Genomic DNA, 24,703 nt, shown 5'->3' on the forward strand with positions numbered 1-24,703 from the left:
TACACAAATTTAAGTTGAATATTAAAATTAAACATTCACAATTAGTTACTAGGGTGAAACAAAATCTCCCAAAAATTGAGTTGGCGGTGACTGGCTGGTAAATCATAACGCAAGTTCATTCCACTCTGAGCTCCCCTTAAACAGCTAGACTGACAGAGGCCATGGTGTGGCAGAGACCTGCACACCCTGCCTCTCATTTGAGATCCTTTCATACTCAGAGTGTGAGGTGAGAGAACGAGAGAGAGAAAGAGAGAAGGGCGAGAGAGGGGAGAAAGAGAGAGAGAAGGGAGAGGAGACAGAGGGGAGGGGAGACGGAGGGCATAGAGAGAGAGACGGTGAAAAAAAACAAAAGGGAGTAAATGGCCTCATCCCCCATTGGTCCCCTGCAGTAATTCAAACAAAGCTTCAATGACAAAGCCGTTTTCTTCCAGTACGGCAGGTGTTAATGTCACACTCTGCCCCAGGCCAACAGCCACACTCGGACAGGAGTGAAGAGGAGAAAAAAGGACAAAGATAAAGGAAGATACCGCTGGGGAGATAAAGACAAAGGCGCGTGGCGTGACATGCAGAAGCACAAGCAGAAAGAAGTGTGTCCATATTGCTCATGCTGCTACTTAGTCGGGTGCTAATTGTCCGAACCGTGCAGCATCACTCCCAATTACCAGGTTGGCTAAACAGAGAATACAACCCCCGTACAGCGTTATACCACCACCCCGTACAGCGTTGTACCACCACCCCGTACAGCGTTGTACCACCACCCCGTACAGCGTCGTACCACCACCCCGTACAGCGTCGTACCACCACCCCGTACAGCGTCGTACCACCACCCCGTACAGCGTCGTACCACCACCCGTACAGCGTCGTACCACCACCCCGTACAGCGTCGTACCACCACCCCGTACAGCGTCGTACCACCACCCCGTACAGCGTCGTACCACCACCCCGTACAGCGTCGTACCACCACCCCGTACAGCGTCGTACCACCACCCCGTACAGCGTCGTACCACCACCCCGTACAGCGTCGTACCACCACCCCGTACAGCGTCGTACCACCACCCCGTACAGCGTCGTACCACCACCCCGTACAGCGTCGTACCACCACCCCGTACAGCGTCGTACCACCACCCCGTACAGCGTCGTACCACCACCCCGTACAGCGTCGTACCACCACCCCGTACAGCGTCGTACCACCACCCCGTACAGCGTCGTACCACCACCCCGTACAGCGTCGTACCACCACCCCGTACAGCGTCGTACCACCACCCCGTACAGCGTCGTACCACCACCCCGTACAGCGTCGTACCACCACCCCGTACAGCGTCGTACCACCACCCCGTACAGCGTCGTACCACCACCCCGTACAGCGTCGTACCACCACCCCGTACAGCGTCGTACAGCGTCGTACCACCACCCGTACAGCGTCGTACCACCACCCCGTACAGCGTCGTACCACCACCCCGTACAGCGTCGTACCACCACCCCGTACAGCGTCGTACCACCACCCCGTACAGCGTCGTACCACCACCCCGTACAGCGTCCTACCACCACCCCGTACAGCGTCCTACCACCACCCCGTACAGCGTCCTACCACCACCCCGTACACCGTCCTACCACCACCCCGTACAGCGTCCTACCACCACCCCGTACACCGTTCTACCACCACCCCGTACAGCGTCCTACCACCACCCCGTACAGCGTCCTACCACCACCCCGTACAGCGTCCTACCACCACCCCGTACAGCGTTATACCACCACCCCGTACAGCGTTATACCACCACCCCGTGCAGCGTTATATCACCACCCCGTACAGCATTATACCACCACCCCATACAGCGTTGTACCACCACCCCATACAGCATTATACCACCACCCCGTACAGCGTTATACCACCACCCCGTACAGCGTTATATCACCACCCCGTACAGCGTTATATCACCACCCCATACAGCGTTATATCACCACCCCATACAGCGTTATACCACCACCCCATACAGCATTATACCACCACCCCATACAGCGTTATACCACCACCCCATACAGCGTTATATCGACCGTCCTTCATAAAGCGGTAGGTAGGTGGGTAAATAAAGCGTGTTAGTACCAAATAAAGGAGAAACCAGAGAGGATGAGTCAACGGGAGAGCGAGGCCTTGTGGTGACACACGAGCTTCTGGTCGGTGCTCGGGGCTTACCTTCTTCAATTACCGCAATGACACCTTTAACATTGTTTCATCTAAAAGAAAAACAGACAGTAGAGCGTCACATTAAGACAAAGTCACACAACACAGCCTTGCTGTAGACAGTCAGTCAGGGAGGGTACTAGGGAAGGGAGATGAGGGCGACATTCAGAAAGCTAGAGGGCCTCTTGAAAGTTGGTTTGAGTTTGTTCCATGCCCTTAAAAATCTGTCCAGCCAATAATCAAATGGGTAAATGATTTCTGTAACTTGACATCACATAGGTTGGTATGACTGCTTATTATAAAATGTGTATATGTTGGACAGATCATAGAGCAGGAACTGACTGGATTATCAGAAACGCTTCTCAACCAGTTCAACATCATGAGATAACGAGACCAGTAAAATGTAACAAAACATTAGACAAAATTGTGTGCAACACCAATACAGGCACAGGTTTCTCCAGAGTAGACGTCGACAGTCTGCTCCACAGTAGAGTAGACGTCGACAGTCTGCTCCACAGTAGAGTAGACGTCGACAGTCTGCTCCACAGTAGAGTAGACGTCGACAGTCTGCTCCACAGTAGAGTAGACGTCGACAGTCTGCTCCACAGTAGAGTAGACGTCGACAGTCTGCTCCACAGTAGAGTAGACGTCGACAGTCTGCTCCACAGTAGAGTAGACGTCAACAGTCTGCTCCACAGTAGAGTAGACGTCAACAGTCTGTTCCACAGTAGACGTCAACAGTCTGTTCCACAGTAGACGTCAACAGTCTGCTCCACAGTAGACGTCAACAGTCTGCTCCACAGTAGAGTAGACATCAACAGTCTGCTCCACAGTAGAGTAGACATCAACAGTCTGCTCCACAGTAGAGTAGACATCAACAGTCATTTAAACCAGTGTGCCTGGCAGCTCCTTGACTAGTTGACACTCTGACACATAGTAAAAGTTAGAAGGTCTTCTGTTGCCATCAGATGAAGCTGTAGCGGTATGCTGAGCAGGTGAAGAGCTGTTGTCTCAGAGGGGTTTAGGGTGAGAGAAGGAGGCCTGTCTGGGGGGGGGGTTGTTGAGAGCTCTTCAGTCCCACGGACTGCCTGGATACATTGAAAGATTTGAAGAGCGAGAATCATTGTTGACTTGGCTCTTATAGCTACGCTCATTTAACCCAGGGATGGACATCTTTGATGGGGGTGGGGGCCACAAAAAAACTGAACTCATGGAGGGGCCGCAGTTGCTCGTGGGTCTGCGTACCAACGCGCGCAGTGGTGTAAAGTACTTAAGTAAAAATAATTGAATGTACTACTTAAGTAGTGTTTTTAAGCATCTGTACATTACAATTTATATTTTTGACAACTTTTACACTTACTCCAGTACATTCCTAAAGAAAATGATGGGACTTTTTACTCCATACATTTCCCTGACACCCAAAAGTACTCATGACATTTTGAATGCTTAGCAGGATATGAAAATGGTCCCATTCACACACTTATTAAGATGGTCACATTCATGCACTTATCAAGGTCATCCCTACTTCCTCTGATATGGTGGACTTACTAAACACAAATTATGTCTGAGTGTTGGAGTGTGCCTATGGCTATCCGTAAATTAAGAAAACAAGAAAATCTTTCTGTCTGGTTGGCTTAAGTTGAGGATCTTATCCCGATCTTATCCCGGTATTGGGATTCATTGTCATGTGACCATGGCGGGGAATTCAAAACTGCAAGAGTAATCATTTCAAAAAATCAAATAATCAACTATTTTCCTCCATTTGAAAGATATATCTCCTAAATCTAACCACGCTGTCCGATTTTCAGAGGCATTACGGAGAATGCATAAAGTTAGGTTATGTGAGGAGAGTACATTGACAATAGCTGCGTGTAATGTTTAGCCAATTCAAAGAAGGGCATCAACAGACAGAAAACTAGCTAGAATTATGCACTTACCTTTGACAATCTGCATCAGATGACACTCATAGGACATTATGTTATACAATACATGCATTTTTAGTTCCATCAAGTTCATATTTATATCCAAAAACAGCATTTACAGTCGCGGTGAAATTCAGAATTTTTTTCGGCTCGAATGCACCCAGTGAATCCAGCATTACAAATCACGGAATTACTATTCGAAAACATTGGTAAATTATAATATTGTCATTCAAAGAATAATATATTATCATCTCGTAATTGCTACCGAAGGGCCAGATCTCAAAATAACTTTACTGGGAAATCACATTTTGTATAAACTGGGTACTATGCTAACAACAATAAGCTATATGCTAAGCTAAGCTAAGCTATACCGTTAGCATTAGCATCATCTAATATCGATAATAACATTCTAAATATCCCCTTACCTTTGATTATCTCCATCAGAAGGCGCTGCCAGAGATCCCAGGTCCAGAACAAATGTGGTTTCTTTTGACAAAGTTCATAATTTATGTCCAAATAGTTAGCGTTCAGTAGGCTCCCACAAAATGAGGTGGGCAGTGTAAAGTCACGTCGAAAAACTAAAGAAAACCTAGTAAATAATCTATTTACGTTTGTTTAAACATGTCAAACGTTGTTTAGCACTAATCTTTTGTTCCATTTTTAACGTGAAACATCAGTAAACATCAGTAATATTTTCACACAACCTATCAAGTGTCTAGAATAAACGATAATGACAAAGGCACTCTTCTCAGATTCATGCGCAGGCGCAAAAAATGAAGTGATGACGTGTCAACTTGTAAGCTTTCTAATTCGGTGTGTATTTATCACAGATGCTTCAAACAACTTTCTAAAGATCGTTGACATCTAGTGGAAGCAGTAGGAGTTGCGAACTGAATCCTTTCTCACTGTGGTATCTTTAAAACAATGACACTAAATAGTACAGTCACAAAATTCTCATTTTTTTAAATCTATTTTTCACAGGTTTTTGCCTGCAATATGAGTTTTGTTATACTTACAGACACCATTCAAACTGTTTTAGAAAATTCAGAGTGTTTTCTATCCGAATGTGTTAATAATATGCATATCCTAGCTTCTGAGTTGGTGTAGGAGGCAGTTAAAAATTGCCACATATTTTTTTCAAAATTCTCAATACTGCCCCCGTGGCCCGTAGAGGTTAATATAAGGAATTTGATATGATTTGAGCAGCCCCCCTCTTGACAGTGGAAAGAACATTTCTACATTTTAGAGTTAAATTGTGCAATTCTACACATTTTCCCATGGTGCGTAGACAAAATGTCGCAATATTAGAACTCATTTCATGCAATTCTACTCATTATGCCATGGGGCGGACAGGACAATTTGCTATTTTACAGCTAATTACCTGCAATTCTACACATTTTTCCATAAGGTGAAGAGAAATGTTTGCAGGTTTTAATATGATATCTGAGTGAGACTGACTAACAAAATTGAAATGGGGGCCCTAGGCCGGGAATTCGACCATGATTCTTAAGTTTACTAAGCCGCTATAATAATTTACCAATCTAAACATTTTTTACTGACATGGGCTAATTGAGTGACTGACAAACTGCTGATGCACAACCACATTTCCAAATTGCACCTTGTGTATTCTGCTATTCTTACTCTCTACAGTAATTTGAGACCCCGACTGAGTCCAACCCCCCGGCCCAAAAAAAGAAGCTTCAACATGTCAATATGTCAGTGTGAACAAACACTCAAACCACATAAACAACTCAGACAGTAGACACACAGAGCAAACTCTCCAGTCACACAGCAGGGCCACAGCGGTGAGGATGGGAGTAATCTACTGTAGGTTAGAGATGACTCATGCAGGAGGAAGTGGGATATTAGAAGTGTCCGGGGTCGGGGTGCAGGTTAGTATGATTGATGGTCACTGAGATGGTGTAGCTGTGGGGTCAAAGGTGAAGGTCAGGTTAAGGTGGAGGGTGGGCAATGGGCATCATGCCTAGTAGAGGAAACAGGCAGAAGTCTTACAGTCCAGCTTGGCCCAAGGGTACTCCATGTCCCAAACCATCCCCGGCCAACGCCGGCACGCTGCACGTCATGGATGACATGTTAGTGGAGCAATGAACCTAAGCAGGGGTATTGACAAGCACACACACACACTCACACTGCAGCAGCATATGGAACATGAGACACAGGCATGACAAAGACACATGAGAGGGCAACAGCCAATCACTGTATTACTAGACCCCAGCACATCTGAGAAGGGTGACAATGAGAGCAGCTTTTTAAGTCTGAGGTCACAGACACAACAAAGGGACAAAACTAAGCAGCCTTCTGTGATTATATATCAGTGGCCATGTGTTGATGCATAGAACCATACACAGGACATAAACAGACTATATATTAGAGGATGTACATGAACATAAATGTATTGTACACTATCCACACGGCCGCTGTAAATACAGGAAAACATGTTGACAAAAAAGACATTTCAAAAAATAAAAAGAACCACTTCTCAGAAAAATGCCTGGAAGAAGCTGTGAGCACCTGTATCTGTGTGTACTAGGATTTAACCTCCCCCTTGTTTAGAAGATTGCCAGGTGAAGTCTGCATGCAGACCTCGAGTGATTCCTGAAATTGCCCTGCATCTCTGTGGTGTGGTGCTGTGGCTAGAAACAGTTGATATAGAGGACCAGCTGATTCCAAACCCACGGTGGACAAAATAACACGTCCTCACTCACTCACTCACCCCACACACTTTTACAGACAGACCGACAGAAGCAATAGCCCAAAAATAATGTTTGCCCATCTATTTGTATATTCATCAATTTGTATAGATGTTCCAAATGAATTTCCACAGGATTAAAGAGGCTGGTTAAAGTAAGTCTTGTTGTTATGTCTGCTCTCATCAGACACAGCTGATGCACCACGCTGTGAAACCAATCCTCATTTAACAATAAGAGAAAATAGTCATTTATTGTCTGGCCAGACTAACCTATGATCCCATAATCACAAAGAGGACTCAGTCAGCCCAACCAGCTATCCTTCTCCTACTCCACTACAAAAAAGCCCAATGCTGAAATAACACACACCAGCAGAGAACAGATGAATGCCCCACACTGGGTAATTACAAGATTTTCTCTCCCATTTCCTCTCTCTCCCCTTTCTCTCATCCCCTCTCTCCCTGTTCCCCTCTCCCTACAGAATACTCCCTGTTTAGTATTATGGTTGATGAAAGGTCAATATAGGTCTTTTTTTTCTCCACCTCTGCAGTAAAGGGAGTTGACTGTAATTACGTTAATAGAGCAGACTACCTCCTGCCTCTCCCAGTCTGCCTTCTGGGGCTGCTCGCTGAAATCTGGACAACACATACACATACTCGCACGTAAAGACACAACATGCACGCATGTATACACACACAGAGACATGTTCGTATGCACGTAGCCAAGACACACACAATAACAGATTCAGTTTCCAGTTATGACAATAAAAGAACACAGGTTTCCAATTGTATCAGTGCATGAGAGCATTGCTGCACTGATTGGATGTTAGCGGTGTTGTTGTCGTTATAGACCCATCAGATCTAGGCCAAGCCAGGACAGGAAGAGGAGACATTGTTTAATGAAGTCCCCCTCAGTCTCCCCTCTTCCTGACCTCTGGGGGACAGCAGTGTGAACCCAGTGTTTAGCAGACTGCATATCTCTGGTACAGGGATGGATGCTCTGATAAGAGGACTGATCACATACACCGGGCTTAACCCACATTCAATCATGTCGCATCATGTATATTTCTGTCGGGCTAATTAAATGAGAGGGGGAGATAAAAACAGAGGAGGGGGTGAGATGAAACAGAACACGGAGAGACAAGGAGCAGGGCCTGGCTAAGTTGTTGAGCCACGGTAAAGTCTTTGATGCTGCTGCTCAGACAGTGTGGAGAGAGCTTGGCCCTGGTACCTTTGATATTCATCAGAGTGTGGGTGTGAGGAGACAAGGACCAGGACACAGAGATGGAGGGGTCTGAAGAGGAGGGCTAACAGGTGTGCTGCTGTGGAGGAAGTGGAGGAGCAGAGTAGGATTCTGACCTGTCCCACTCATTGGGTAGTAGCTGGTTGAAGGGGAGAAGACCTGCGAGGCAAAGTCCTCAAAGGTCATGACCTCCCGGTGGTTCTGTACGATGGCCTCCAGGTAAAGCGCACGCTCCTCATAGCTGGGGCCAGGGTTAAGGAAAACCACAGAGGAAGAGACATAGAAAAAGGCTGACTTAGAGCCCAATGAAACTAATAAAAACCCTCAATGGAAAAAGTAAATTGAGACAAAACATCAACACATGAAGAAGCCACATAAGAAAGACCGAGACAAAGGCAGCATCAGTGGACAGAGGAGTAGTAATAACCAGACCACTGTAGCAGGCAGAGGACAATCAGCCTGGCCACACAGCCACAAATGGGAAAGCAGTCACCAAATAAACACACTACAGGCGTGACGCTCCCCTTGCCTCTCCTTGCCAGGCCCCATTCCTGGGTGCTCGAACAGAACCCCTGCTGGAGGCAGACAGACGCTCTCAGACATCCATCCCTACCTCCATTCCTCCTACCCGACAGGGGGAAAATTTGAGACATTTGAAATTCAGAGTGCCAAGCAGGTAGAGCAATCTGGGAGCCTGGTGCTGGATGGTGCTGGTGCTGGATAAATAAAAAGACAAACCGACCAAAACAAAACTGGACAGGCACTGACCTAAAAACAAAAGTACTGTAATTTGATAGTCAGTCAGGTTAGAACATTGAGAATAACAGAAAGGGATCAAATTTCCTGCCACACGAACTATGCTAGCTGTGTCTTTCTGCCTTCTTGATGACTGCACCTAACAAATTGCCAGTCAAGAATGGACCCAAACAGGCCTTTACTATAGCCCCCACTCTAGCCCCCACTCCAGGAACCCACTGGGCCATTCCCCTCTCATTAAGGAACTGCTGCCTGTGGTGAGGTTGTTGCTAAGGCCCCTCTGGTAGAACAGTGGAGAGAAGATGGGTTGGGACTGGAAGTGGGCTTTACTGGGAATGTGTATGCGCTGTGCTGGACTAAGTTTGGTTGGCTAAAATGGACTGGATGCGCTAAGATGGAATGGACTGGGCACATGCTGGCACAGCAGGGGTTGAGACAGGCATGACGAATAGCTGAAAGGGAGCCGTTTCAAACTGAGGCTGACAGGCACCTGAGCCTAGGGCAGCCTGAGGACAGGCAAGCTGCTCACCACACGGAGGGAGGGAGAGCGGGATGGAGGAAGAGAGGGAGGAAGACAGAAAGAGCGGGAGAGAGAACAGTCTTGCTGAAACCAGGAAGCTTAAACCCATGGAATACAGGCAACACACAAACATGGGTTAAGATCACCTGACCTGTGGGTGAGGATGCCAGTGAGGCTGCACTGTCATCTTCTCCCTGCCTCCAGATGCAGCTAACTCAACCAGGAGTGGGGACATCACATGCTGGGCTGCCATGGCAACACAGGTCACAGCACAACGTGCAGGTCATATAACGGGTTTTATGAATGTACATTGAACAAAAATATAAACGCAACATGTAAAGTGTTGATCCCATGTTTCATGAGCTGAAATAAAATATCCCAGAAATGTTCCATATGCACAAAAACCTTATTTCTGTCAAATGCTGTGCACAAATTTGTTTACATCCATGTAAGTGAGCTTTTCTCCATTGCCAAGATAATCCATCCACCTAACAGGTGAGGCATATCAAGAAGCTGACTAAACAGCATGATCATTACACAGGTGTACCTTGTGCTGGGGACAATAAAAGGGCCACTCTAAAATGTGCAATTTTGTCACAACACAACTTGAGACATCTGTGGCATTGAGGGAGCATGCAATTGTCATGCTGACTGCGGGAATGTCCACCAGAGCTGTTGCCAGAGAATCTTATGATAATTTCTCTACCATAAGCCGCCTCCTTGAATGCACAAGAACACCATGAGGAGATCCTGAGGCCCACTGCGAGTCCTTTTAAAAAAATATATTTGACCAACAGATGCATATCTGTATTCCCAGTCATGTGAAATCCATAGATTAGGGCCTAATGAATGTATTTTAATTAACCGATTTCCTCATATGAACTGTAACTAAGTAAAATCAATGAAATTGTTGCATGTTGCGTTTATAGTAGAGATAGAGAGAGATGGGGGAGGACAACGAGAGAGAGAGCAGAGAGAAAAGAGGGGGGAGAACGAGACAGAAGAGAGGCGAGAGAAAAGGAAAGAGAGAGGGGGGAAAGAGAGAACCCTAGTCCACTGGGTCAACAGAGCCATATGGCTGTCCATTATCAGAGATGCAGATGACTGTGGCCTGTTATTGAGATTCCTAAAGCAAATATTGACTCCAGCTGGGGTGGCCGTCCACTCTCCTCTGACACACGCTTCTCCTCCACCTTGGACGCTTCCCCTACCCACGCCATCCAACGGAGATGGAGGAAGGGAAAGAGAGATCAGGAGAGAGATGGAGGGAGAACCGATTGACTGCAATCAGTAAATGTGTGGCTTCTGTTGATTTTAAAATTGTAGCAGAGTATTCCCTAGCACAGCTAATATACAATGTGAGTGGTAACGTTGTCCCCATAGAAATGAAATTAGTGATTCTATTTTTATGGTTGTCCCCTCCCTCTGTCTTTGGGTTTGTCTCTAATGACTCTAAGCTAGGTACAGCATGTTCCCCTGCTGCATATACACCAAGGCTGCTCCTGCCTGCCTGCCTGGCACCAAGTAATTCAATCAAGGGACATGTCCAGGACAATGATGCAAAAAGCATATCCATGTCGAGTTCGCCAAACCTACGGACTTCTCCCTGGGTGGCAAAACTCTCTCTCCCTCCACATATTCGTTTGGGAATTATGCTCTCAGGTCGCTCTAAAGTGCGACCAATTTGGTTGCATATGCAACAAAATATTCTGTGCAACCTGGAGTTTTATTTTGAGTGCACCAGTGCGACTAAAAGAAAATTCAAGAAAAAAATGTACTGAGTAACAATATTTCACCGCAACACACTGCTTGTTTCCAGTTCCCTGGCAACGCACACCAAGCACAGACCCTTTCACTCAAGCAGGCAGCACACAGTTTATACACGTTGTTTATTCTCTCAGCATGCAGTCAATTCATACGTAAGTCCAGAGTACGGAAGTCTAGAGAGGACATATGAATTAAAAAAAGAGTTCCCTCTTTATGTCAAGATCACAACTTATTTATCTCATGATCACTACATAACAAAAGTTGCTTTGTCGAGATCACGAGATAATCAAAAGTATCACGCATCATACATTAATTTATTCAGATACACGATAACCACTTCATCAAGGAGCCCTGTGGCTGCGTTGATCGCAATGCGGGGCCTTTTAAGCCCTGAACGATGCCTGACAGGCAGCAGTGGTCTCCCAGGCTGCGTGCCGCCCCCAAGACCACAGCCAATAGCATGCAGGGAACCCACCTAATTTGGCTAGTCTTGGGAGCTAGCTAGTTAGCTAGATATCTAGCTTGTTATCTATGCTGGTTGTTAGCTTCCATAACTGATATATAATTATGAGGGACACTTCATGTCTTGTGGATAATATTACAATTTACAGTGAGTAAGCTCCATTCCTGAGAGGCTAATAAGATTTATTTTCAGCCTCAGAGGCTGCTGTCGGGATGCTTCCTTATAGGCTGTTTCATAGGTAAAGCTCATTGCAGGCAGATGAGCTGTTAGCGCTTTATATGCTGATGCATAGAATCCAAAGTGGGTGAGCTCCATTCCTGGTAGGCTGATCATATTCAATAGTAGACTCAGAGGCTATGTAAGGCACCTTGCAGACAGCCTACAGGCAGCATCCTGACTTGTCAGCCTCTGAGGTTGCTATGAATGTGATCGAACTCTGAGGCTGGAATTGAATGATCAACCTGTCGGGAATGGAGCTCATCCACTCCGTAAATGTAAACATTATCCATAAAACATGAAGTGTTCCTTACAATTATATACATATTAGCTATGCAAGCTAACAACCAGCGCAGATAACAAGCTAGCTAGCAAACAAGACTACCTAGCCAGCTAGCTCACTCTCTCGACTAGCTGCATTGTTTCTTGCATGCGATTGGCTGTGGTTTTGATTGTGGCACACAGACGGGGAGACAGCGCTGCCTGTCAGGCATCGCTCAGGGTTTAAATGCCCCATGAGGGATTATATGCCCCATGAGTTTTTAGCTCAAGGTAAGGGACATTTAGCTTGCTAACATTGTAATTTATAAACTGGTAATGAGCTCCAAACACAAATGAAAGCATGATGTTAGCATGAAATGTACCATCCCTTAGTGTAGCAATCAATAAAAACGTATGCGCTGATCCACCGTGCCACAGCCATACTGTCAATCTGTCATCAATACATCCACACTCCTATTTATAGAGTTTATCTTGTGATCTTGACAAAACAACTTTTGTTATGTCGTGAGAGAATCATCTTGTGATCTCGACAAAACAACTTTTATTATGTCGTGATCATGAGATAAATAAGTTGTGATCTCGACATGACAAAGGAATTTATTCATATGTCCTTTCTGGACTTCTGTACTGGACTTCCATATAAAATAACGCTAATTGCTAATCCTAATCGCTAACTTGCTAGCAAAATGCCATAGATCTAATGCAAGCATTAGCTCATTGCTACCAGTGGTGGTGTAGATCAGCATGTTGTTTGTGCAACGGCATGTTCTGTAACATTATTCAAATGCTGCCCTGGAAAACACTGACTAACACTTTGGTTTCTACCCTGACAAAACTCCTACCTGGCTTTTTAATTTGTTTTCATGCCAAACACCACCATTCCATTGATATGATTCCAACAGTTCACCCAAATATTGTATTCTATATCGCAAGTCAAATCGCAATATTTGGTTGAAAAATAGCAATTAGATGTTTTGCGCATATCGTGCAGCCCTACTAATAACCTGGTAACTTTACCAGTATATGCAAACACTTGGCGGCACAGAATGGAAGGGAAATGTATATCTTGATCAGGAGATGTGCTTCAAAAGTAATTATAGGATTCACATAGGCCCAACGTAGGCCATATCTCACTCAATAAAAACTATTTTTTTTCTTGTGCTCCTTAAATTTTTGTTACCAATTATTTCTTTTTTATTTAGAGCCTTCCTTATGTATGACTCTGGTTATGTGTCTCTGGCTAGCAACTTTGGCACTCAAAACAATTAGGCTATATTACAAGAAGCTTGGCAGGATGAAAACACTGATATGTTTCCTCTGTATCAACGCAATACTAGTCATCCGTAGAATAACTGTCATTTTACATTTGAACTGTAAAGTAAAGAGCGCGGTTGGGAGGCTTCCAGTGAAGCATGTTCCACCACTTTAGAAATCTCCCAATATTCCCCCAAGTTCCAAGCGGCTGCACATTCCCTCCCATTAGAGAGAGGAGAGGAGTGAGAATGTCATTTCCATGAAGCGTGTCAGAACGCTGTGTGAGCAACTGAAAAACCTCTTCAGTCAGACGAGATTGGAAACAACCTGCAATGTAAAATAATGCTCTGACCTCAATCAACAACAGGTTAGCTTTAAAAAAGAAACTGGGAGAGAAGTAATCACAAATAATTCTTGGTTATGACAAAAAAATACAATTCAAAAAAACACCTAGTCATTTAGTAGATAATAGTACTCCTCCAGCCCCTCCCCTCCCTCTGCATCCATGGTGTTCTGGGACAAAAAACAGTGAGTGACTTATGGTTCAGATAAATCCGGCGTGTGGCTGTTGGGGAGGTGTGAGTGTGTATATATGCAACACAGAGCCTCCACACATTAACAACACTGGCACTCTTATTAACTAGTCCATGTGTGTTCCATGAAACAGCAAACAATTCCGCACCTGTGTGTGCATGTGTGTGTGTCTGCACATGTGCATGCAATGTGTGTATGCATGATGCATGTGTGTGTGTGTGTGAGCGTACTGTCCAGATGGAAGGGTGGCCAAAGGGGAATCAGGGGACAAGCGTCATTGTGGATCAAAGCCAAGCTCAGGCAGCAGCAGTAGCAGCAGTAGCAGTACAGTGAGCAGTAGCAGCAGTAGCACAGTAGCAGCAGTAGCAGCACAGTGAACAGCAGCAGTAGTAGCAGCACAGTGAACAGCAGTAGTAGTAGCAGTAGTAGCAGCACAGTGAACAGCAGCAGTAGTAGCAGCACAGTGAGCAGCAGCAGTAGTAGCAGCAGTGAGCAGCAGCAGTAGTAGCAGCACAGTGAGCAGCAGCAGTAGTAGCAGCACAGTGAGCAGCAGCAGTAGTAGCAGCACAGTGAACAGCAGCAGTAGTAGCAGCACAGTGAACAGCAGCAGTAGTAGCAGCACAGTGAGCAGCAGCAGTAGTAGCAGCACAGTGAACAGCAGCAGTAGTAGCAGCACAGTGAACAGCAGCAGTAGTAGCAGCACAGTGAGCAGCAGGAGCAGTAGCAGCACAGTGAACAGCAGCAGCAGTAGCAGCACAGTGAACAGCAGCAGTAGTAGCAGCACAGTGAACAGCAGCAGTAGTAGCAGCACAGTGAACAGCAGCAGTAGTAGCAGCACAGTGAGCAGCAGGAGCAGTAGCAGCAGTGAGTCATGCTCAAGGTGAATAGGCCCTCAGATGGCTCTTCATTAGCAGACTGCTCTGACCCAGGACCCCTACACCCCTTCTCTCTCTCGCTCTCTCTGTCCAGAGGGACCCATCCTAAACCCCTGATCACCCCTACCACCACCATTTCTCGCTCATTCGCTCTCCAGGGAGACCCATTCTGAAACTATGCATCTCTCTCTCTCACCCTAGGTCCAGCAGGACCTATATTGAACCCCAGTGCCCCCCTGCCCCTGTTCTCTCTCTATCCACAGGGACCCATTTACCCCCACCCCCACCCTCTATCGCTCCAGAGAGGCATTCTGAGCAGGCCTGCCTGCCTCTGTCTCTGTGTCCCCCTGTACCCTTCTGACAGAAGGCCTCACTGCCCCCTGACCCTTGCACAACATCACTCACACATACAGCTCCACACAGAGCAGGGAGGGACATACTAGCCAAAGGACTAGGATTATTAGTCCACCAGAACAATACAAAGACAGAGTTAATCTAATGGAGAGACATTTTAAGTGAAAACAAGTATTTCCTAATCTTCTGTCAACCGCAACTTTCAGTGGACTGGAAAGTAGTCTGCTCATCCTCTGAAAATTGAAACCATCATTTTAGGCTGTGGGATGGGAGCTGGGAGTGTTAATCTGTTGAGAGGGCCTCACAGCAGGGGTCTCCACACCACCAGATTAGAGTCTAGAGGAGAGAAGGGCCTTAAATCCCCATCCTGAGGTCTCCCTCTCACAGCCTGGAGACGAGCCATATAGGTCAATTAGCTCCACTCAGAGCCTGTGGTGGGGAGCCTAAGCAGTGGCCAGAGCCCCCCTCACCCTAACTGACTGGGAGCCAGGAGAGAGATATTAGACTACAGGGTTCCAGGGCAGCAGCCTGGGGGGAGGTCAAGATCTTGGTGGCCAGAAATGTTGCCCTAGCCTAGGCTCTGGTCTCTCTCTATGGGGAGGAGACGCTGCCTTTCTCTGAGTGGAAGTACGCACATCACACTCAGCTCTGAGCTGCTACCCCACTGAGATGCTATGATATGTAAGCATTCACTACTGTAAGTCGCTCTGGATAAGAGCGTCTGCTAAATGACTAAAATATAAATGTAATACATGTGAAGGAGTGGCCCAAAGGATCCTCAACTAGCCTCCATTTAAGCAGTCACTAGCCAGTAGTTTGGTACCTTTTCATCATACATGTATCTCTTATTCAGTCTGCAACTCTCTGCAGTGTCTCCTCATTATTTTAACTCATTTATTACAGTGCACCAACATAAAGGGAATCACAATAACACAGAGAATTCTGTCTCTCCTACAACAATATGGAGTAAGTAACTACCCTAGGATGAAGAGCCGAGGTCAATAATGTTGGTAGAAAAGTCCTCTTTCTAAATGGCCTCTCAGAGTTTGGAGGCGAGGTGGTAGAGTGCCTGTGGGTGCTTGACCCGCTCTCTCACCCAGATCTGCCCATAACCTCTGCCAATCAGCTTGACCTTCCGGATGAGAAGCGAGGAGAGGGTACGAGTGTGGAGGAAGCTACTGCATTGACTCCCAGGGCCGTAGGCTTCAGGGATGTTATTGGAGCAGGAACAGACATGCCACAGAAGAGTCCTTCCTCCTAAATAAAAGACACCAGCACCACCCTATCCCCCCTTCTCCCAGTCATCCTGCACATACACTATCCATCAGTCAATATGGATGCAGTACATATCTCATTAATTTGGTCCAGGATGGTTTGTGTGAAGTTGCACGAACACATTCAAATGAATCAAGTGACAAGGTGTCAAATCCTGGAATAAATGGTGTGGAGAAATGGAGCAGTGAAGAAGAGGAGAGGCGCCACCAGCCATTACACCGGTAGAGAGTGTAGTAGAGAGATGATTGAGAGGGTGGGAGGGAGAGAAAGAGGGAGAGAAGGAGACAGTGAGTGAGAAAGGGAGAGGGAGAGAGCAGGTGTTGATTGGAGAAGGGCTGGGCGGTGTGTGCCAGGCAGGCCAGAGGTACCTGTTGTCACAGTGTGGGCCAAAGTGTGAAGCTCATCCCAGCGGAAAGCCCCAGATGTGTGAGGTGATTATGGAGAAGACAAGGGGAGAGAGCCAGAGAGAGAGAGATGGCTGCAGAGATGAATTTGGCTTTAGGAAGAGAGAGGAATACAGAGCATGAAGAAAATATTCACACCCCTTGATTTTTTCCACATTTGAATTTCAAATGGATTACGTTTAGATTTCATGTCACTGGCCTACACACATGTCAAAGTAGAATTATGTTTTTAGAAATGTTTACAAATTAATAAAAAATGTACAGCTGAAATGTCTTTAGTCAATAAGTATTCAAACCCTTTGTTATGGCAATCCTAAATAAGTTCAGGAGAAAAAAAATTGCTTAACAAATCACTTACACAAATATATACAAAAGTATGTGGATACCCCTTCAAATGAGTGAATTCGGCTATTTCAGCCACACCCGTTGCTGACAGGTGTATAAAATTGAGCACCCAGTCATGCAATCTCCATAGACAAAAATTGGTAGTAGAATGGCCATACTGAAGAGCTCAGTGACTTCCAACATGGCACTGTCATAAGAAGCCACCTTTTCAACAAGTCAGTTCGTCAAATCTCTTCCCTGCTAGAGCTGACCCGGTCAACTGTAAGTGCTGTTATTGCGAAGTGGAAACGTCTAGGAGCAAAAACAGATCAGCTCCGAATTGGTAGGCCACACAAGCTCACAGAACGGGACCGCCGAGTGCTGAAGCACGTAGCACGTAAAAATTGTCTGTCCTCGGTTGCAACACTCACTGCCGCGTTCCAAACTGCCTCTAGAAGCAACGTCAGCACAATAACTGTTCGTCGGGAGCTTCATGAAATGAGTTTCAATGGCAGAGTAGTTGCACGCAAGCCTAAGAACATCATGTGCATTGCCAAGCGTCGGCTGGAGTGGTGTAAAGATCGCCGCCATTGGACTCTAGAGCAATGGAAACACGTTCTCTGAAGTGATGAATCACCATCTGGCAGTCCGACGGATGAATCTGGGTTTGGCGGATGGCAGGAAAATGCTACCTGCCCCAATGCATAGCGCCAACTGTAAAGTTCGGTGGAGGAGGAACAATGGTCTGGGGCAGTTCTTCATGGTTCATGCTAGACCTCTTGGTTCCAGTGAAGAGAAATCTTTATGCTACAGCATACAATGGCATTCTAGACGATTCAGTGATTCCAACATTGCGGCAACAGTTTGAAGAAGGCCCTTTCCTGTTTCAGCATGACAATGTCCCCATGCACAAAGCGAGGTCCATACAGAAATGGTTTGTCAAGATCGGTGAGGAAAACTTTGACTGGCCTGCACAGAGCCCTGACCTCAACCCCATCAAACACATTTGGGATGAATTGGAATGCTGACTGCGAGCCAGGTCTAATCGCCCAACATCAGTGCACGACCTCACTAATACTCGTGGCTGAATGGAGGCAAGTCCCTGCAGCAATGTTCCAAAATCTAGTGGAAAGCCTTCCCAGAAGAGATGAGGTTGTTATAACAGCAAAGGGGGGACCAACTCCATATTAACAACGAGCAGGTGTCTACATACTTTTGATCATGTGGTGTAAGTTCTATTGCCTACATCTGTGTGAAATAATAGTGTTTAACATGATTTTTGAATGACTACATCATCTCTGTGCCACACATACAATTATCTATAAGGTCCCTCAGTCGAGCAGTGAATTTCAAACACAGATTCAACCACAAAGACCAGGGAGGTTTTCCAATGCCTTGCAAAAAAGGGAACCTATTGGTAGATGGGTAAAAATGTAAAAAGCCATTGAATATCCCTTTTAGCATGGTGAAGTTAATAAGTACACTTTGGATGGTGTATCAATTCACCCAGTCACTACAAAGATACATGCGTCCTTCCTAACTCAGTTGCTGGAGAGAAAAGAGACCACCCAGGGATTTTACCATTAGTCCAATGGTGACTTTAAAACAGCAACAGAGTTTTAATGGTTGTGATAGGAGAAAACTGAGGATGGATCAACAACATCGCACTTACTCCACAATACTAACCTATATGACAGAGCGAAAAGAATGAAGCCTGTACAGAATAAAAATATTCCAAAACATGCATCCTGTTTCCAATAAGGCACTAAACTAAACTGCTAAGGAGCCTTTTGGACCTACATTTGTCGCTCCGGTATCGCTTGCCGTTCGGAAGCAGAGAGAACAGTCTATGGTTTGGGTGGCTGGAGCCTTTGACAATTTTTGGGGCCTTCCCCTGACCCTGCCTAGTATAGAGGTCCTGGATGTCAGGAAGCTTGGCCCCAGTGATGTACTGGGCCGTACGCACTACCCTGTATAGTGCCTTACGGTCGGATGCTAAGCAGTAGCCATAGCAGGTGGTGATGCAACCGATCAGGATGCTCTCGATGGTGCAGCTGTAGAACTTTTTGAGGATCTGGGGAACCATGCCAAATCTTTTCAGTCTCCTGAGGGGGAATAGGCATTGTCATGCCCTTTTCACGACTGTGTTGGTGTGTTTGGACCATAATAGTTTGTTGGGGATGTGGACACCAAGGAACTTGAAGCTCTCGATCCACTCTACTACTGCCCCATTGATGTGAATGGGGGAATGTTCGGCCCTCCTTTTCCTGCAGTCCAAAATCAGCTCCTTTGTCTTGTTCAGGTTGAGGGAGAGGTTGTTGTCCTGGCACCACACTGCCAGGTCTCTGACCTCCTCCCTATAGGTTGTCTCATCATTGTCGGTGATCAAGCCTACCACCGTTGTGTCGTCAGCTAACTTAATGGTGGTGTTGGAGTCGTGCTTGGCCATGCAGTCATGGGTGAACAGGGATTACAGGAGGGGACTAAGCACGCACCTCTGAGGGGCCCCCGTGTTTAGGGATCAGCATGGCATATGTGTTGGGGCCTACCCTTACCACTTGGGGGCGGCCCGTCAGGAAATCCAGGATCCAGTTGCAGAGGGAGGTGTTCAGTCCCAGGGTCCATAGATTAGTGATGAGCTTTGTGGGCACTATGGTGTTTGAACGCTGATCTGTAGTGAATGAACAGCATTCTCACATAGGTGTTTTTGTCCAGGAGAGTAAGGGCAGTGTGGAGTGCAATAGAGATTGCATAATCTGTAGATCTGTTGGAGCGGTATACAAATTGCAGTGGTTCTAGGGTTTCTGGGATGATGGTGTTGATGTGAGCCATGACCAGCCTTTCAAAGCACTTCATGGCTTTTACACAATGGTGTGAAGTATTTAAGTAAAAATAATTTAAAGTACTACTTAAATAGTTTTTTGCAGTATCTGTACTTTACTATTTATATTTTTAACAACCTTACTCCACTACACTCCTAAAGAAAAAAAATCTACTTTTAGGTGTCAGGGAAAATGTATGGAGTAAAAAGTAATCATTACATTTAGAATGCTCAAGCAGGACAGAATTATGGCAACTATCAATATAACACTTTGTCATCCCTACTGCCTCTGATCTGGCAGACTCACAAAACAAATACTGTGGGTGTAAATAATGTCTGAGTGTTGGAGTGTGCCCGTCTGTCTGTAATTAAAAATAAGAAAATTGTGCTGTCTGGTTTGCTTAATATAAGGAATTTGATGTATAGCATTTACTTTTACTCAAGTATGAGGATTGAGTACTTTTTATACCATTGTACTTAAGTACATTTAAAACCAGATACTTTTATACTTTTTATCAAGTAGTATTTTACTGGGTAACTTTCACTTTACTTCAGTCATTTTCTATTAAGGTATCAAGTATGACATTTGATACTTTTTCCACCACTGCTTTTACATGGTACACGCTTCAGCATTCGGAGGTTCCGTTCTGTGAGCTTGTGTGGCCTACCACTTCACGGTTGAGTCGTTGTTGCTCCTCGACGTTTCTACTTCACAGCTCTAACAGGGCAGAAACATGATGAACTGACTTGTTGGAAAGGTGGCGTCCTATGATGGTGCCATGTTGAATTCACTGAGCTCTTCAGTAAGGCCATTCTACTGCCAATGTTTGTTTATGGAGATTACAATGGAGCAAACAGCCATGCAAACACCTATCAGCAATTGGTGTGGCTGAAATAGCCAAATCCACTCATTTGAGGGGGTGTCCACATACAGTACCAGTCAAAAGTTTGGACACACCTACTTATTCCTGGGTTTGTCTTTATTTTTACTATTTTCTACATTGTAGAATACTGGTGAAGACATCAAAACTATGAAATAACACAGATGGAATCGTGTAGTAACCATAAGTGTTTAATCAAAATATATTTGAGATTTGAGATTCTTAAAAGCAGCCACCCTTTGCCTTGATGACAGCTTCATGAGGTAGTCACCTGGAAGGCATTCCAATTAATAACAGGTGTGCCTTGTCAAACATTATTTTGTGGAATTGCTTTCCTTCTTAATGCGTTTGAGCCAATCAGTTGTGTTGTGACAAGGTAGGGTTGGTATACAGAAGATAGCCATATTTGGCAAAAGACAAAGTCCATATTATGGCAAGACAGCTCAAATAAGCAAAGAGAAATGACAGTCCATCATTACTTTAAGACATGAAGGTCAGTCAATCGGTAAAAGTTCAAGAACTTTGAAAGTTTATTCAAGTGCAGTCGCAAAAACCATCAAGTGCTATGAAACTGGCTCTCATGAGGACCGCCACAGGAAAGGAAGACCCAGAGTTACCTCTGCTGCAGAGGTTAAGTTCATTAGAATTACCAGCCTCAGATTGCAGCCCAAATAAATGATTCAGAGTTCAAGTAACAGACATCTCAAAATCAACTGTTCAGAGGCGCCTACGTGAATCAGGCCTTCATGGTCGAATTGCTACAAAAGAAACCACTACTAAAGGACACCAATTAGAAAAAGAGACTTGCTTGTGCCAAGAAACATGAGCAATGGACATGGTCTGATGAGTCCAAATTTGAGATTTACATTTTTTTTATTTTTGGTTCCATCCACCGTGAGATGCAGAGTAGGTGAACGGATTATCTCTGCATGTGTGGTTCCCACCGTGAAGCATGGAGGTGGCTTTGCTGGTGACACTGTCAGTGATTTATTTAGAATTCAAGGCACACTTAACCAGCATGGCTACCACAGAATTCTGCAGTGTTACGCCATCCCATCTGGTGTGCACTTAGTAGGTCTATCATTTGTTTTTCAACAGGACAATGACCCAACACACCTCCAGGCTGTGTAAGGCTGTGTAAGAGCTATTTGGTCCTATGATTAAGTGTAGTCTGGCCCAGGGGTGTGAAGGTGAACGGAAAGGCTGGAGCAACGAACCGCCCTTGCTGTCTCTGCCTGGCCGGTTCCCCTCTCTCCACTGGGATTCTCTGCCTCTAACCCTATTACAGGGGCTGAGTCACTGGCTTACTGGTGTCCTTCCATGCTGTCCCTGGGAGGGGTGCATCACTTGAGTGGGTTGAGTCACTGACGTGGTCTTCCTGTCTGGGTTGGCGCCCCCCCTTGGGTTGTGCCGTGGCGGAGATCTTTGTGGGCTATACTCGGCCTTGTCTCGGGATGGTAAGTTGGTGGTTGGAGATATCCCTCCAGTGGTGTGGGGGCTGTGCTTTGGCAAAGTGGGTGGGGTTATATCCTACCTGTTTGGCCCTGTCCGGGGGTTTCATCGGATGGGGCCAGAGTGTCTCCTGACCCCTCCTGTCTCAGCCTCCAGTATTTATGCTGCAGTAGTTTGTGTCGGGAAGCTAGGGTCAGTCTGTCACATCTGGAGTATTTCTCTTGTCTTATGTCTGGCTCAGGTCCTTATTGTCTGGCTCAGGTCCTGTGTGAATTTAAATATGCTCTCTCTAATTCTCTCTCTCTCGGAGGACCTGAGCCCTAGGACCATGCCTCAGGACTACCTGGCATGATGACTCCTTGCTGTCCCCAGTCCACCTGGCCGTGCTGCTGCTCCAGTTCCAACTGCTCTGCCTGCGGCTATGGAACCCTAACCTGTTCACCGGACGTGCTACCTGTCCCAGACCGCTGTCCCAGACCTGCTGGAACCCTGACCTGTTCACCGGACGTGCTACCTGTCCCAGACCTGCTGTTTTCAACTCTCTAGAGACAGCAGGAGTGGTAGAGATACTCTCAAAGATCGGCTATGAAAAAGCCAACTGACACTTACTCTTGTGTTGCTGACTTGTTGCACCCTCAACAACTACTATGATTATTATTATTTGACCATGCTGGTCATTTATGAACATTTGAACATCTTGGCCATGTGCTGTTATAATCTCCACCTGGCACAGCCAGAAGAGGACTGGCCACCCCTCATAGCCTGGTTCCTCTCTAGGTTTCGTCCTAGGTTTTGGCCTTTCTAGGGAGTTTTTCCTAGCCACCGTGCTTCTACACCTGCATTGCTTGCTGTTTCGGGTTTTAGGCTGGGTTTCTGTACAGCACTTTGAGATATCAGCTGATGTAAGAAGGGCTATATAAATACATTTGATTTGACCAAGAAGGAGAGTGATGAGTGCTGCATCAGATGACCTGGCCTCTACAATCACCCAACCTCAAACCAATTGAGATGATTTGGGATGAGTTGGACGGCAGAGTGAAGGAAAAGCAGCCAACAAGTGCTCAGCATATGTGGGAACTCCTTCAAGACAGTTGGAAAAGCATTACAGGTGACTACCTCATGAAGCTGATTGAGAGAATGCCAAAAGTGTGCAAAGCTGTCATCAAGGCAAAGGGTGGCCACTTTGAAGAACCTATTTTGATTTGTATAACACTTTTTTGGTTACTACATGATTCCATGTGTGTTATTTCATAGTTTCGATGTCTTCACTATTATTCTACAATGTAGAAAATAGTAAAAATAAAGAGTAGGTGTGTCCAAATGTTTGACTGGTACTGTACTTTTATATATACAATGTATGTCACGAATTGTAATATGTACAATATGTTAAGAATTTGCAACACGTATGATATGTTACTAATTCCAGTTTGCTGTTGCTAATGTTAGCTAGGTGGCTAACGCTGTTAGCTAGGCTAAGGATTAGGCTTAAGGTTAGGAGTTATGTTAAAGGGTTAAGGTTAGGGGAAGCTAATATGCCAAGAAGTTGCAAAGTTGCTAAAATTATAAAGTTGTCCGTGATGAGATTCGAACGCGCAACCTTTGGGTTGCTAGACGTACGCTTTATACCCATCCACCCCGTCCTACTTTCGCTTTTGCCTTAAGTCTTATGTAACTATCCAAAAGTAATATATCATACTAATTTGAGTGTCACAGATTTTGGTTTAGTATGTTATGTCTAGTCTATGAGAGAGATGGCTTCAGAGATTAATTTGATTTCAGGTGGAAAGAGAGAGAAAGGGGAATACTGTTGAAAGAGGGGCTAAAGAGAGAGCATATGACAGAAACTACTCAGTATGTCTGAAAGTACCCATAATGCATAGGAACATATCCAAGCCCTAGTGTCTCATTAGACAGATTGTTCCTGTGAGAATCAGGAAGTAGTGGGTGAGCGAGAAAGATAGAAAGAGATATTTCTCTATTCTTTCACCTGGGAAGTGAATTGAGAAGCTGTTCTCATTTCCAATAATGACCTGGATAAGATGCAATATGAGCTGTACTGAAGTCTGTAATATAATGGCAAATTACAGGAGCTTTAACAAGTGGCCTAATAAGGACCAGTGCCCCAGGGGGTTACACTGGCATTAAGGCCAGGTTAACAACACCTTCAGGGGGATGAGTCTCCCTCAGTCAGCCTCTCAAGCCAACTACACCTCACCACCGTCCATCTGAGAGCGAGACGGGGCACAGGGAGTTATGGCCGTGACATCACCACTAACCAATGACATCACTGCTACAGTAGCCAGCAGCACCAATCCAGACAGAGGGCTGTGTCTGCTAGCTGTCATGGGCCCTTATTTATGACATCACCAAAATGCAGAAGTGGCCCATTTTCTTAAGCATGCGACGTCGCTGGCAGCTTACAATTCCCTTAGGCGCACTAATAATCTATTAGGACTTCATAGCAAATCAAATGG

The 24,703-nt window shown here is 45.6% G+C and overlaps 1 protein-coding gene across 4 annotated transcripts in view; it reads right to left on the minus strand.

The window, feature by feature from the left end:
- LOC115172737 (ral GTPase-activating protein subunit alpha-2) overlaps positions 1 to 24,703 on the minus strand; it is a 200,117-nt gene that overhangs the window by 4,384 nt on the left and 171,030 nt on the right. For 3 of the 4 annotated variants that reach the window (XM_029730450.1, XM_029730447.1, XM_029730449.1), the window contains one exon: positions 8,168 to 8,292. In XM_029730450.1, coding sequence (XP_029586310.1) covers positions 8,168 to 8,292 — 125 coding nt within the window. Of the gene's footprint in view, positions 1 to 2,191; positions 2,233 to 8,167; positions 8,293 to 24,703 lie in introns of all 4 variants that reach the window. The other variant, XM_029730448.1, reaches the window with a different exon arrangement.

This window comes from Salmo trutta, chromosome 33 (genome assembly GCF_901001165.1).
Source record: "Salmo trutta chromosome 33, fSalTru1.1, whole genome shotgun sequence".
NCBI lineage: Eukaryota > Metazoa > Chordata > Actinopteri > Salmoniformes > Salmonidae > Salmo > Salmo trutta.